We start from the raw sequence: 14,255 nt of genomic DNA on the forward strand, positions 1-14,255 counted from the left end.
CACAGCAGCTATGGAGAGCCAACAAAAAACGGCACAGTAGCCAAGGCATTTTCCTCCTAGCACTGGTATTCAAGAGTGTACTGCCTCTAGATGTGGCAGTTCCTTTAAGCTAGTAGCCTGGGATGGACCTCTCCTCCATGTAGCTGTCTAATCCCCTTTTAAAGCCACCTATACCAGTGGTCATCACTAAATCTAAAGAATCCCACAGTCTAATTACTCCTGGGGTGAAGATGTTAATTGCTGGATTTTGTAAAAACAGCACACTTCATCAGGTGCATGGGCTAAGGAAAGAGACACTACTAATAATATTCTTTAAAATAATTGTCATTCGTTAATAACACTTATTACGGTTATTCGTATTACTATATAACACATGGTTATTTGGTATTTAAATTCTAGGCCCCGTTAAAAAGAGAAAGTCCTGCCGCCAGGTTTTCAGGCGCTTATCCGTTGAAGTTGGTTACAAGAACAGTGAAATCCAACAGAGTTACACCCTCCAAAACCCATTAAAGTCAATGGGCGTAACTCTGTATGGACTGCACTGTAAACTACCTGGTTTCTAATATGTTACATCACACATTTTGCCTTTTTCCCCCTCGACAGCTGAGCCAGAAACTAATGCAGAAATCACTTTTACGAAATTTAAAGTTCTCGTTTGTTTTTTAACTGGGCGTTTTATTAGCATTGTTGGGACTATCTGGATAGGAACGGCTTAGCATCTCAATACATGAACGAAGAGCGGGAGAGGTTAAAATAGGTCTCTGCGCCTTTAAGAAGAGCGCGCTGTTTGTGCGGGGAGGGGAGGAGCCTTTGGAACGCCGCCGTCGCAAGGGTTGCACGTCACGCGCGCGACTTTGCGGCCGTCTTTCGGCGCACGTTGTTTCTTCTTCCGGGGGGAGGATGCCTAAAGCGAAGCCGCCGAGGGGCTCAGCCAGAGCCGGGGCGGCGGTTTCTCTGGCCGAGCAGATTATCCAGGGAGACTTAGTGAAGCCCACTACGCGCGTGAAGGCCAGGGGTGCAGGGGGGAGGCGTGGCGGCGAAGAGGATGAGTACGTGGATGAGAAGCTCTCCCGGAGGATCCTGGAGCAGGCTCGGATCCAACAGGAGGAGCTGGAGGCCGAGCATGGCGCCGGCAGGGAAGAGGCGAAGAAAACGAGGACGACCGTCCTGGGTGAGTACGAAGAGAGCACGGGAGGGAGCGAAGAATGGTCTGTGCTGAGAACGCAGCAAGGACGTGATCGGGGGAGGAGGGCTGCAGTTAGTCCTGGGCTTCTGTACCGTTCTTAGTCGATCAAATTCAGAAGCTGTTTAATTCACAGTGGGTAGCCGTGTTAGTCTGTCTGCAGTCGTAGAAAAGGGCAAGAGTCCAGTAGCACCTTAAAGACTAACAAAAATATTTTCTGGCAGGGTATGAGCTTTGAGAAGTTAGCTATGGCTCATGAAAGCTCATACCCTACCAGATATTTTGTTAGTCTTTAAGGTGCTACTGGACTCTTGCCCTTTTCTACAGAAGCTGTTTAGAAAGTAGATGTGAAGGCCCGCACTGTTAGAAGGTCTACCAACTTCAGCTGTCAAGATATTTCAACATTCCCCAAGAAATACTCGCATAATTATTATCAGTGGGTTTGATCTGGGAGTAAACATGCCAGGATTGGGTTGTAAGGACTTTTAAAAGCACTTTTAAACAAGTAGTTGAAATTTCTCTAAAGTGATCACCTGCAGATAGAAAGAGCCAATGAAACGAGCATCTGAAGAAGTGAGCTGTGACTCTCAAAAGCTCATACCCCATCAGAAATTTTACGATGGGTAGTTGTGTTAGTCTGTCTCTAGCGGTAGAAAAGAGCAAAAGACCAGTAGCACCATCAAGACTAACAAAATATCTGGCAGGGTATGAGCTTTCATGAGCCATAGCTAACTTCTTCAGATACCTGCCAGATATTTTGTTAGTCTTTAAGGTGCTACTGAACTCTTGCTTTTTTCTATTGAAACAAGCATGTTTGTATTATGGTGGTGGAAAGTGCTACCAAGTTGCAGCCGATTTCCGGCTACCCAATAGGGTTTTCAAAGCAAGAGACCTTCAGAAGTGGTTTGCCATTACCTGCCTCTGTGTAGCGACCCTGGACTCCTTTGGTGGTTTCCCATCCAAATACTAACCAGGGCCGACCCTGCTTAGCATCCAAATCTGTTGGGATCAGGATAATCTGGGCCATCCTGGTCAAGCCTGTCTATCATATTGATACATTTATCAACATATATTGGCCTTGTTCAGCTTTGGGAATGTTCTTGCTGTATGCGTGGCCTGTCTTTGCAGGACTTTTTTTGTTCTGGTTGTTTAAAAGCTAATGTGTGTTGTTTGATAGCCCATCCTCGGCTATGGATTTAACCTCTGGCTTTAGGCAATTTGCAGCTTTTCAGCCTTATTTCTTTAGGAATTACAGCAATGAATCCTCCTGGAGTTTTGAGAGGGCAACCCTGAAGGTTGGACAGCACTTTGAAAAAAAAGTATTAGCATAAATGATAAAAGTGTAATCAGGTGGGGTGAGTATCTTCACAGAGAGGGTGGAGTTATAAGTCCCTGAGCTTGTGCCTGAAATAAATAGCTTGTGTTGAATGGACACAGGTAAATTCAAAGGTGTTTAATTTGGGGTATATATTGCACATCAGTCCCACTTGCTATTTGATTTATTGTAGAATATCAGCAAGTAGCGCAGATTTACAAATAATCTGTTTAGGAACTTGGCACACTTGAAGACCTGTTGTTTCCCACTCCTCACAGCTGTTTTGTAGCCGTGGCATTTTTCATGATTGGTGGACAGGGACTTCACAGTAGTGGAAACAGAAACCCATCACACCACATGCTTGTGCTATGGCTCAGTGGGGAGGGGCTATGGCTCAGTGATAGAGCATCTGCTTGGCATGCATAAAGTCCCAGGTTCAATTCCTGGCATCTCTGTTTAAAAGGATTAGGTAGTAAGTGATATGAAAGACCCCTGCATGAGGCCCTGGAGAGTCGCTGCCAATCTGAGTAGACAATACTGACCTTGATGATCCAAAGCAATTGATTGACTATAAGACAGCTTCATGTGTTCATGTGTCTGCTGTCAGTGTTGCCTGCTTCCAGAATGGTGGGCCCCTTGTACATCATATATTAGATGGAAATTCAAAGAACCATTATACCATTACCTTCTTGACTGGTGTCTGAATCACCACCATTATTGATGCAGAGAATAGCATTGTTGTGCCAAGGAAGTTGTTTGAGTTGATAAAATGTCCAACCCTAACTTTGACCCCCTTTTTTTAGGAACTACATCGAAGGATGGAAATTCAGACTCAGATGATGATGAGTGGCCAACACTGGAAAAAGCTGCAACCATGGAGAAAGGAGATTATTGTGAGGAGGTGACTGTGAATATGGAAGATGAAAAGGCCATTGAAATGTTCATGAACAAGAACCCACCGTTGCAGTAAGCATCAGTATACCATATCCTCACATGTTCTTGAAGATGTACCATGTGTGACATAAAATCTAAGCTTGAATAAGGTTGTTTTTTGTGCAAGTGTGTTTGTAGGGTTGACTTTTTTGCTGGGATTGAATTAAATAAAGCATTGGTTTTGAAAATATGAAGCAGACCGTGCGTAGGAAGCAGAGAAAGCTGGTGTGGAAGATGGAAATTTCCCCCTGGCTGTATCTCTTGTGGGCTTTCCTTCATCTCGGAAGTAGCAACCCATCCACCCACCACTCACATTGGACATGTACTATGTGTGGCCCTGTTTCTTGTGCAGATTACCTGTGAACGTTCATGTTAATGTAAAACATAGTGGGGAGGGTTGCCTTTCTAACCCAATGTTGTTGAGGTGTATGTGAAAATACTAGCAATGCCTAGGCCTTGGAATTCAACTTATGGGCTATCAGATAAGTAAATATCTTGAATTATTCTAGATATCTTCATGTGTTCTGTTTTTCCTGTTCTGTACTCCTTTATTAAAAAAATAACAATGCCATGTAAAGGGTCTTTTGTTTTACATCAGTTATACTTGAGTAGTTTCAGAGTGGTAAGTCTTCACTCTGATGATATCTCAATGTATTGAGAAAACTTGGGCTAGTTCACCAATGGTAGCGCTGACAAATTTCTTCTGTACAATCATCCTTTGGTTCTAGTGTACCCAAGATCACATGGAGATGGACTGCTAGTCCTTGTGGGGCTAAGTGCATGTGGCATGGGATGGCAGTTGTTCTCGAAATCTTAGTACCATGCTTGGGAAACACAAGATTATGGACATCACTGCAGTTTCACCTAGCCCCTACTTTGCATATTAATATTTGCTTGTTCATTTAGACCCCTGCAAGGTGGGAGATGATTGCATAGAAGGAATTCATCACCACTAATTCATGTGTAAGCCCTTACAAAATATTTTATCTAGGGGTTATATCACTGCATCTTACCATAACTAATGCAGGGCATAAACATTACTTTCTCAGATTCACAGTAAAAATTTTAAACAGTATTGGTCCCCAGGAATACTTTCAATTAATTTAGGAAAGTGTTTTTTTCCCTTTTTTTGACCAGCAGATGGTGCTTTAGGCATTATTATGTAAGTCAAGGCATGCTGCATTTATCTCATGGGTAGTAGCTTGAGGCCCAACTCTGATTCCATTTCCATGCACCGCATAGAATGCAAAGGTATTGCCTCTAGGAGCATAGTGCATGAGACCTACATGCTGTTTACATTGTTGGGTTCTTTTGGTAATTTACGTTTCTAGCCCCCAAGTGTACAAAACCACATGTCTTTATGCAGCATGGACTTAGGAGAACTTCTTTTCTTTGTCATTCTTTTGTCCCTAGGTCACAAACATGACCTAGGGAGCAAGCCTAAGGAGGTCTGTTCAAAAGTACGCCCATTTTATTCACTGGGGTTTACTCCTAAGAAAGTGTCCTTAGGATTGCTGCATTTTAAATTGCAAATGGAAATCTCTAATTTTCAGATAATCTTAAAAACCTTTTAAGACTTCCTATTTTTACTCTGCACTGGCAGTTGTACACATGTTATCACAAAAGTGCAACATATCCACCAGCTGTGTGTGATTGTGAAAATAATATCCTGTTAACTGGTAGCATACGAAAAGATGCACAAGTTGGTTACTACTATCAAGCTAGTTTGTTTATAGAGCCCCATTGTTAATTGGGCAATGGCCATATGACAGTATATTTTAAAAAGGGCTTTCACATAAGAGAGGTGGAACCTCCTCATAACACAGGCTTGGAATCAAACTGTCTTATGGTTGCTTGTGCAGTTAGATTTGCTAATGGTTTGTTTGATAAGGGCCATTGTTGGATTTTGCTCCATTTTGTTTCCCTTTGATATCCGTTAGGCGCACCTTAGCAGATATCATCCTGGAGAAGATCACAGAAAAACAAACAGAAGTTGAGACGGTGATGTCGGAAATATCAGGTCGGCCCATGCCACAGCTTGACCCACGTGTCCTAGAGGTCTATAAGGGTGTCAAAGAAGTAAGTGTAATACAACTTCAGTGCAACTGATTATACATATGGTTGGATGGAGCTCAGCTGTTGTCCCAAAAACTTCATTTTAGTTCTATTCTTACTTGTGCTTTGCTTGAGAGTCAGTATCGTGTAGTAGTTAGAGTCTCAGGCGAGGATCTGGGAGGCCCAGGTCCAAATCCCCACTTTGCCGTGGAAGCTTGCTGCGTGACCTGGACCCACTCTAGCCTAATCAACCTCACATGGTTGTTACAAAGATAAAGTGGAGGAGAGGAGAATGTTGTACCGGTAAGCTGCTTTGGATCCCCATTGGGGAAAAAGGCAGGGTATAAACGGCATGTTTATTTATCACAGCAGGACTGGGCAGGGCACAGCTCTGTGTGCCATTCTGGCAGTGCATTTTTGTAAAGATCCAAATATTAACCAGGGCTGAGTTTCACCCTGATAGATTGGAACAATATACAAGGAATTAAAATTAATATCTCTTAATGCTTCTTAAAGTATTTTCATACAAGGGCTTGGGGGCCATAGAGAGACACCCTGGAATGAACAGTGTTCTCTGTCCATCTCTGTCCTAACCACTTATAAACATTTTTAAAGGTGCTGTCAAAATACAGAAGTGGAAAACTGCCCAAGGCCTTCAAGATCATACCAGCCTTATCTAATTGGGAGCAGATCCTTTATATCACAGAACCAGAAACGTGGACGGCAGCTGCCATGTACCAAGCGACCAGGTGGGGATGCTCTTGGTGACTGTCCTGTAGGTAATGGGTTGTCTCATGCCACTCTGTTCCTCTAAGGATGGTGCATCCTGCTAATTCAGGAGACTTTGTTGGCAGGAAATACCCTGTGCCAACAGAACGTACCTCTCTCTTGACAGAACATAGTACCTAGTGGTACCCACTACCCTGTGGTTGGATACAATCCCAGTGTAATATCTTATTCTTTTTCAGTAAGTATTATAACTATATTACTGTATTACAGGAAGTAGAATCAACACAAATGAAACTTGCGTTTAATGAAATATACAGAAACATGATACTGACACATTTTCAGTGTCTATCATTTTTGGCATAGCTTTGTGTCAAAAAGTAATGTGGGAATGGATATAGGGCCATTTGTGTTTCTGTTGCCAGGAGTTCTCTTGCTCTCAGCTTGGAATCTTAGCACTAATGTGTATATTGTTTTTGCCTACTGCTGCTTCTCTGAGCTGGAAAAATATTTTGGATTCCTAAGCATCAGCCTCAGATTTTCCGGTGCACGGGCAACAAGATTCCTCTCGATTCCCCCAGTCCTTTCACACTTAACAGTCATTGTGGGGTAATGCTCTTCTTGGAGGCGGGGGAATAAAACCCTCTCGCTTCATGGAGTAATTTCTGCTTTGACTGCTTAAATATGGAGCAGACTTGACTATGACAAACTTTTAATTAATCGTTTTAGCTCCATCCTTTTGAGCTAGAAAGACTTGAAAGAGAGCATGGTGCTCAGGAGGTGTAGGGGGGAAGCCACAAGTGAAAACATATCCTATGATTGGTGTGTGCTTTCTGTCACAGGAAGACTTTGGTTTCTCTTTCCCGTTATGGTACAATACCATATGGAGCTCTGTTTTGAACATACAAGCTATGTCATAAATGAATCTCCGCATACAGTTAGGGATGGCTTTTTAGGTAATGATTTTAAGCACTGCCTCATTGTAGAAAACATACATGCACCTCTGAAAGGATATTCCGTAACTGAGAGATCTTGCAGTATAAGAACAAGATTGCAGGCTTTGTATGAATGCTTGAGTTACTTACACAGAATATAAATGGAACAGAGGAGGTTGAGCAGTGACTGCTCCCCAGCTGTCTTAACTTGAGAGGAGTATTATGCTTCCTTTTTTCTCTCCCTCCCCCGGCCCCCTCTATTGCTTCTCAAGAATATTTTCATCGAACCTCAAAGAGAAGATGGCTCAGAGGTTTTACAACTTGGTGCTACTCCCTCGAATCAGAGATGACATTGCTGAATACAAACGCCTCAATTTCCATCTTTACATGGCCTTGAAGAAGGCCTTGTTCAAGCCTGGAGCCTGGTTTAAAGGTAGGAGGAAACCTTGAGTGTACAGTACAGTCAATTTTGAATGTAAGATTGGAAGATGGAGGGGTGTTGGCTGGGTCACCTGGTGGAGAGAACACCTTTTTAAACGAGCATTTGCTGTTAAATTTGTTGTTTTATAACTTCTGCTTATAATAAATACACTGAATGGGGGAAGCTCCCTAGAGCTCAGGAGTCAGGGTTACGGTGTCAATTTTCATCAAAAAGAGGATGTCTTGCCTTCTGAAAAAATTGCTCCAAGGGTGATAGTATGTAATGCAAGCCAAAGAAAATGATTGATGAGGCTAAAAAAGAGCAGAGACTAGTAGTTGTAGAAATTAGGTTATTAACAGTGCTATCCTAAGTAGAGTTATGCTGTTCTAAGCCCATTCACCTCAGTGGGTTTAGAAGGGTGTAACTGCTTTGGATTCCATTGTATATTAAAGGCCGGTCAGTACAGACTGATTCATGCCATCAGGTTATAATGGCAAGAACAAGCCTTGGTGCTGAGAAGAGATTATCGATTGTGGAAGTGAATATGAAAAGAGGGAATGGGTAGAGAGATGGGAGGGATGATGGGGAAAGCAGGTCGTATTATGAACAAAGCACATCAGCTAGCCCAATGTCCTAAGAGTGGATCAGGTGAGAAGTGTTGATTGCACCCAAGAATCTAGCAAGGTTTCAGTGTGAACAGAGAAAGGCAGATTATATTAACCATGAGTAATACAATATCAGCAGAGCTGAAGGAAGTCTGGAAGAAGGGCAGGCTGAAGTGTGGGGTTCTGCAACTAATATGAAGGCCCTGGAAAAATAAAATGGGGGAAATAGTTGGGTTCCCAGTTGGGATTTCCAAGTGGATGTGGGGGTGGGAAGGAGGACAGTGTGAGGCCAGCTGGCCCTGGAAGCCTCCAGGTGTTGGTTCCTGATATAGACTGATTACGTATAATAGCCAGACTAGACTGACGATAGTGGCCCCAGTTCATGACATTTCTGCCTTAATCTACATAAAGAGGCATGTGGGGGTGTCTGATCTAGAGGGATGGAAGGTGGGTACCCCCTCTACATTCACCACTTCAATAACTGAGCAAATGATAGTTGGACAAACTAAACTGCCTATGGTATTTTTCTTTTAACCAGTCTCCAATACCAGAAAGGAGTCTGGCTGGGAGAAAACTGCCCTGAAGGGAAGTGCTGCAGAGAGAGAGGGAGTTCAGTTTCCATCAACTGTGCACCCCTTTTGCTCTTTAAATTGGACCCCCAACATGTGATCAGTGCTGACTCATATTTACATAAGATACTCTATACTGTCCTATATAGCTTGGTCCTGTGTTGGCTCAGTATGAGTTACTCACTTAGGCTTAGAAGCATTATTCAGCTTGCTTTACTGATGTGCTTTCATACTGTCCTGGGTGTTCATTATACCTGCTTTTCTATGTTCTGGAGCACTTAATAACATGCCTGGGTGTGTTATGGCAGACTTTTCAGATGCCAAATTATGTTGCTGTGGCTTTTTAAGAATAATTTTAGCCTTCTAAGAATAATTTTAGCCTTAATGTGTCATGTTAATTAGTTTTTGTAAAGCTTTAGAGAAGAACAGATCCATAACTTATAACCACCACCACCCTTTTTCCCCAGGGATCCTTATCCCCCTGTGTGAGTCAGGAACATGTACGCTGAGGGAAGCCATCATTGTGGGCAGCATTCTTTCCCAGTGCTCTATCCCCGTTCTTCATTCCGGGTAAGGGGGACCGGGCTAATTTGTGGGAGGAAGGGAACCAAAACTGAATTATGGGTTAACCCTCCTTTCCTTGTATCTCTAGTTCTCTTGGGTCATAAACGTTGGAAGATCACTTGAGTATCTTTAGCAGCATCCTACTCTGTTGCATGTTGTTCCTTCTGTAGAATATTTTCAGCAGCAATGCTCAAGGACACAGCATGAATACAAAAGCGGCCACGTAGAACGTACCTGCTATCCTAGGGGCATTCTTTTAAAAGATTTTGTTTTTCTGTCACCTTGTCTGTGTTCATTTTGAGAACTGGAGGATCATTCTGTGAGCTGCAGCAAACCTTTCTCTGTCTTCTCCTAAACCCCACAGTGCTGCTATGCTAAAGGTTGCTGAGATGGAGTACAGTGGAGCCAACAGCATCTTCCTCCGTCTGCTAATCGACAAGAAGTATGCCTTGCCCTTCCGAGTTGTAGATGCTCTGGTCTTCCATTTCCTAGCTTTCCGGACAGACCAACGCACCTTACCTGTTCTGTGGCACCAGTGTCTCTTGACCTTTGCCCAGCGTTACAAAGAAGACCTCTCCTCAGAGCAAAAAGAAGGCCTCTTGGAGCTGCTCAGATTCCAGAGCCATCCCCAGATCTCCCCGGGGATCCGCAGGGAACTGGTGAACTCCAAGTGTCGGGATGTGGAGGGAATGCAGCCTGAGGCAATGGCGTGAATGGAATATGGGAAGAAGAACTTATTTTCCCTTGAATGTTTAGGCTGCTGTGACTTTGTCCACAGTGGGGCTTCAAGGTGAAGAAGACAGCTGCGTTGGTCTTGCAGGAGTAGCATATTGTTGAATGAAACTGTTTACATCTTCTCTGTTATGAGTTTGAGAAGTGTTCCTTTATGCAAAGGTGGAAGCATTTGTAACTTTCTTCCAACTGGGTGCCCGTTGGTATGGGTCCGTTTCAGAAGCTGGGATTCATATCTCCACCCCCACCCCCCACTTATTAAACCCTTTCATGGTACAAGTTTTAAAATTCTCTGTGGCTTTTGGTCAACAAGGGGTGCAGTTAAGTTTTTAAATACTAGTGGATGGATGCTCTAACAAAGATGCTTTATCAAATATCAGCTGTCAGGATGGAACTTTCATCAGTAGACGTTTCACGTCTTCACTATTTTCTGCTAGTAATGTGTCATCTGCCTAGAAAGCAGCAAACTGATCTAAGTCAGTATAAGGCTATTTTATGATCTAAACAAAACCCATGCCCATTTGTTAATATGTTTGCAATATTACAATATTAACTCTGAAAAATTAGGAGGCATTTTCCTATCTGCCTGCGATTTGGCAGAGATGACCCCTTTGGTGAGGGGTAAAACTGCAGAGATTTTTCTGTTGGGCTTGGAATCCAAAGTTGTAGCCACAGTAATTCCCATGGAAATGAATACAAAAAGACAAATTGCAATGAGGGCTAAAAACAAAACCAATCCTGCCCTGAAATTGCATGCTACTTGGAGAGCCAGCGTGGTGGTGTGGTTAAGAGTGGTGGATTCTAATCTTGAGAACTGGGTTTGATTCCCCACTCCTCCACATGAAGCCTGCTGGGTGACCTTGGACCTCAGAACTCTCTCAGCCCCACCTACCTCACAAGATGCCTGTTGTGGGGAGAGGAAGGGAATGTGGTTATAAGCCGCTTTGAAACGCCCTAAGGTAGAGAAGAGTATAAAAGCCAACTCTTCTTGCAGTTTTCTAAAATATTGCATTCTTGATAAACCAGGAAGCCTTTTTAACAGAGCAAAGCGTTGTAATTATGTCTGATTAAATGACTAAGCTTTGCAGCCCTAATAATTTCCAATTGTGTTCTTCCGCTCCATTTCTTTCCCCAAATGTTCTGAATATATGACCCAGGTCACAGGAATGAGTTTTTCATAATGCAGAATTCCATCTTTTCACCTAATTCCTAACTTGTGGCTGGGGATGGCCACAAGTATCATTCTGATACACCAGTTGTTATAATCAGTGCTTTCCTGTGGCATCTTTTCCTCCCAATACCCAGCTTCCTTTTAGTTGCCTGAGACTTGTTGCAGTCACTTTTGTAACATTAATGGAGGTGATAGGATTCCAGAGGGCATTCCTTATCTATTGGCAGGGTGCAAGCAGTCCAGTTCCTCCTGGAACAAACAGGCTGCATTAATGTGCCCCTCTTGGCATCCGTATACAACAGGCAAATCCACTGTTCTCTGCCAAAGGTGTAGTCTGCTCAGAAGGGATGAGTAATTGGTCTGAAGGGGTTTTAGCTCCCGGGAAGATCTGGTTGAGTGGCTGCTCTGAACAGCAGGATGTTCCCCAAGGACAACAACTTGCTGAAGCGCAGTTTACCAAACAACGATCACGTCTTTCATCCATCTACTTGGCAGTTGCAGCCAAAAACCGTTAACTCAACATGGGGCTGCTAATTCAGCTCCTTGAAGCAGCCAAGAGTGCCTGCGTGAGAATGGAGAGCTCCTCAGCTAGTGCCTAATAGCCCCCATCCTAAAATGAAAGGGAGAGGAGTGAGAAGTCCGGCCAAGGAAGCCAGTCTTGTATGCCAGGTGGAATAGCTGATGCTCTTGTGCAATATGGTGAGCGGCAGGCCGGCTGCCTCTATCAGTCTCATAGGATTGCTGGCTGCCACCTGTATTTTATAATCATGATCTTATTAATGGAGAGGAAGAAGCAGCTGCGACTAAGTCACCATTGCAAACAGGATAAAAATGTTTTTACTGGTCCGCTTAAAAAACACAATAGCCCGGACTTCTCATACTCGGCCGTAAACGGCTAGTACTGCAGAGACTCATGTTTGATTCTTGTAGTTTGTATTTCTAGAACAACCCACTTAGTTAGCACCTGTCAGTTTGTAATTACACATGGTATATAATCCAAGTCTTCCTAAACATTTTAGTGTCTCTCTTTCTGGCTTCTGTTCATTCAAGTAATAAGGCAGATAATACATTAAATTCAATTGAACAGAAAAATTATATAGCTTTCCAGGTGGTACTATGTCAGAATGAATGGAAGATGCAAGTTTAAAGGAGCATGCATAGTAAACCCTCCATGTTCTAGGCTCGGCATTCAGGGAGAAAGCTAAGACTACTGTATGTAGCTCAGCTCTTGGGAGCTTTCCTCAATGGGCAAGAGAAGAGCATTCAAGTTTCAGCCTAGTCCGTTTTTGGAAAAGCCTACAGAAAATTGCTCAGAGGACCAGTTCAAGAATGGGCAATTAAATTTGACTCCAGATTGTAAGGGACAGGCTGTTTCAATTAATGATAGCTGCGCTTGTTCCATGCAGTAGAGCCATTTGGCCCATCTCTTGTTCCAAAACCATCTGTTATATTGAAATAGCTGTTAAGTGGATTACACTGTGAAATCCTTAGAGCGCAAAACACTAAGAAATAGCTATTGTCTTTCACTCAGAACAGGAACTATAGAACAGACAGGTTTTATTATAGAAAAGGGACAAGATCCATTTGGTTTTCTTAAGCTACATTTCCACTTGCCAGAAAAAAAGGCCAGAATGTCCCAGTTCTTTTAAAATTCTTTTATTGCAATGTCATAAAATATAAGATTTTTCCCAACAACAGGTGTTCAAGTTACAGTGAATACCATATTATCACACTTTATTTAAAGCTCTAATATACCTGTGTCCACAATATGCATTTTCATCCTCTAGACTTGTATGAAATACAGGCAGACTTTCCATTCATCGGAAGTACTGATGGCGCTTTAAATTTGGCAAATCAGGCTTAAGCACAATGGAAAAAGCTCTCCTTGACAAATGCGACAGTTTCCAGTGGTGTCTTAAGTAGCATCGATTGATGTGTCTTTTCCCGTTGGAGGGCTAGAGCGAAATACCACCAGAATACAAAGGCAAAGTTTGCTCCCATCTCTATAGTACACTCGCAGCTCATGAAATACTTCCCCAAAGTAATATACTATCAAAGCAGCATTTAAACAAAACACCCTTTTCCTTCAACAATATTGCTCTCAACTCCAGTGCGGTCTGTAGCTCATGACATTGTAAACTTTTTAAGTGAAAGATCCCCTTGTGACAGCAGGTTAAGTTACTCCTTTTGCCTTCCTGCTCCCATCATGCATCCATCCGTTAGCCTATAACTCCCGTTTTTATTTGTGTCTGTGTGTGTCAGAGAGGGAGAAAAGTCAGATTTTTTTTACAAACACACATAGCAGCACTTGGATATACTCTTCATGTGAGAAATTCTGGCATTGACATCATTCGCAAGTGAACAACCCAAAGTAATTCTCCTAGAAACAGAATTTATGAAAGGCATTAGGCAGTATTTGATATGACAAGAAATGAGGGACCAGGACAACATATTTTACCAAGTCCCCAACCCTCATTCCACAAGTTTCTAAAGTGTCTTTCCAATAAATAAGGACTTGTGCATCTTGTGGAAGTGATTAAATGCAACTGGGGGCAGCAGGTACAAGTCAATCACTTCAGGTCTCAGCACAGAGGAAATTTCTACCTGCCAAGCATTCATGTGGCTACCAACATTGTATAAGCACCTACAGAAAAACAAAAAAGCCCCAAATGTCTCATTTTCACTGAAAACAGCAGTTGGAGAGCTTGTGCTACTAGTAACCTTTGAAGGAAAACAGACTTCTGTGGCACTGAATAACACAGGCAAATGATTCCAGCACCCCCCCTGGACAGTTTGGTCCCTGACAGTAGCCATATATGGCAGCATGAGGAAGGAAGTGTGGAGTGAATATCAAACTTCCTCAAGGAAGGCAAACATGGTTTAAATAACAAAGTGCGTTTTCTTTACTGACATACATGAAATAGGCACACAGCAATTACAGGGACAAAATGGCAGTGATCAGCAGCACCCCGCCAATAAAGCAAACCCAACTGATAAACTTGTGAAACCAACATGAAGCTCGCTCACCCTTTCTAAGCTTAAGTAC

The 14,255-nt window shown here is 42.9% G+C and overlaps 1 protein-coding gene across 1 annotated transcript; it reads left to right on the forward strand.

The window, feature by feature from the left end:
* The first annotated feature begins 900 nt into the window (after positions 1 to 900).
* Positions 901 to 10,019, forward strand: BYSL (bystin like). Its single transcript, XM_056844512.1, has 7 exons — positions 901 to 1,171; positions 3,302 to 3,464; positions 5,372 to 5,510; positions 6,102 to 6,235; positions 7,420 to 7,580; positions 9,210 to 9,312; positions 9,671 to 10,019. Exons 1-7 carry the CDS (start codon positions 901 to 903, stop codon positions 10,017 to 10,019), a joined length of 1,320 nt encoding a protein of 439 aa, XP_056700490.1.
* The last annotated feature ends 4,236 nt before the right edge of the window (positions 10,020 to 14,255 follow it).

The sequence above is a fragment of the Euleptes europaea genome, chromosome 2 (genome assembly GCF_029931775.1).
Source record: "Euleptes europaea isolate rEulEur1 chromosome 2, rEulEur1.hap1, whole genome shotgun sequence".
Taxonomy (NCBI): domain Eukaryota; kingdom Metazoa; phylum Chordata; class Lepidosauria; order Squamata; family Sphaerodactylidae; genus Euleptes; species Euleptes europaea.

Coding starts and splice junctions, on each gene's coding strand:
- BYSL (XM_056844512.1), top strand. CDS start 901: ATGCCTAAAGCGAAGCCGCCGAGGGGCTCAGCCAGAGCCGGGGCGGCG. Junction 5,511..6,101: donor TCTATAAGGGTGTCAAAGAA/GTAAGTGTAATA, acceptor ACATTTTTAAAG/GTGCTGTCAAAATACAGAAG. Junction 6,236..7,419: donor GCCATGTACCAAGCGACCAG/GTGGGGATGCTC, acceptor TTGCTTCTCAAG/AATATTTTCATCGAACCTCA.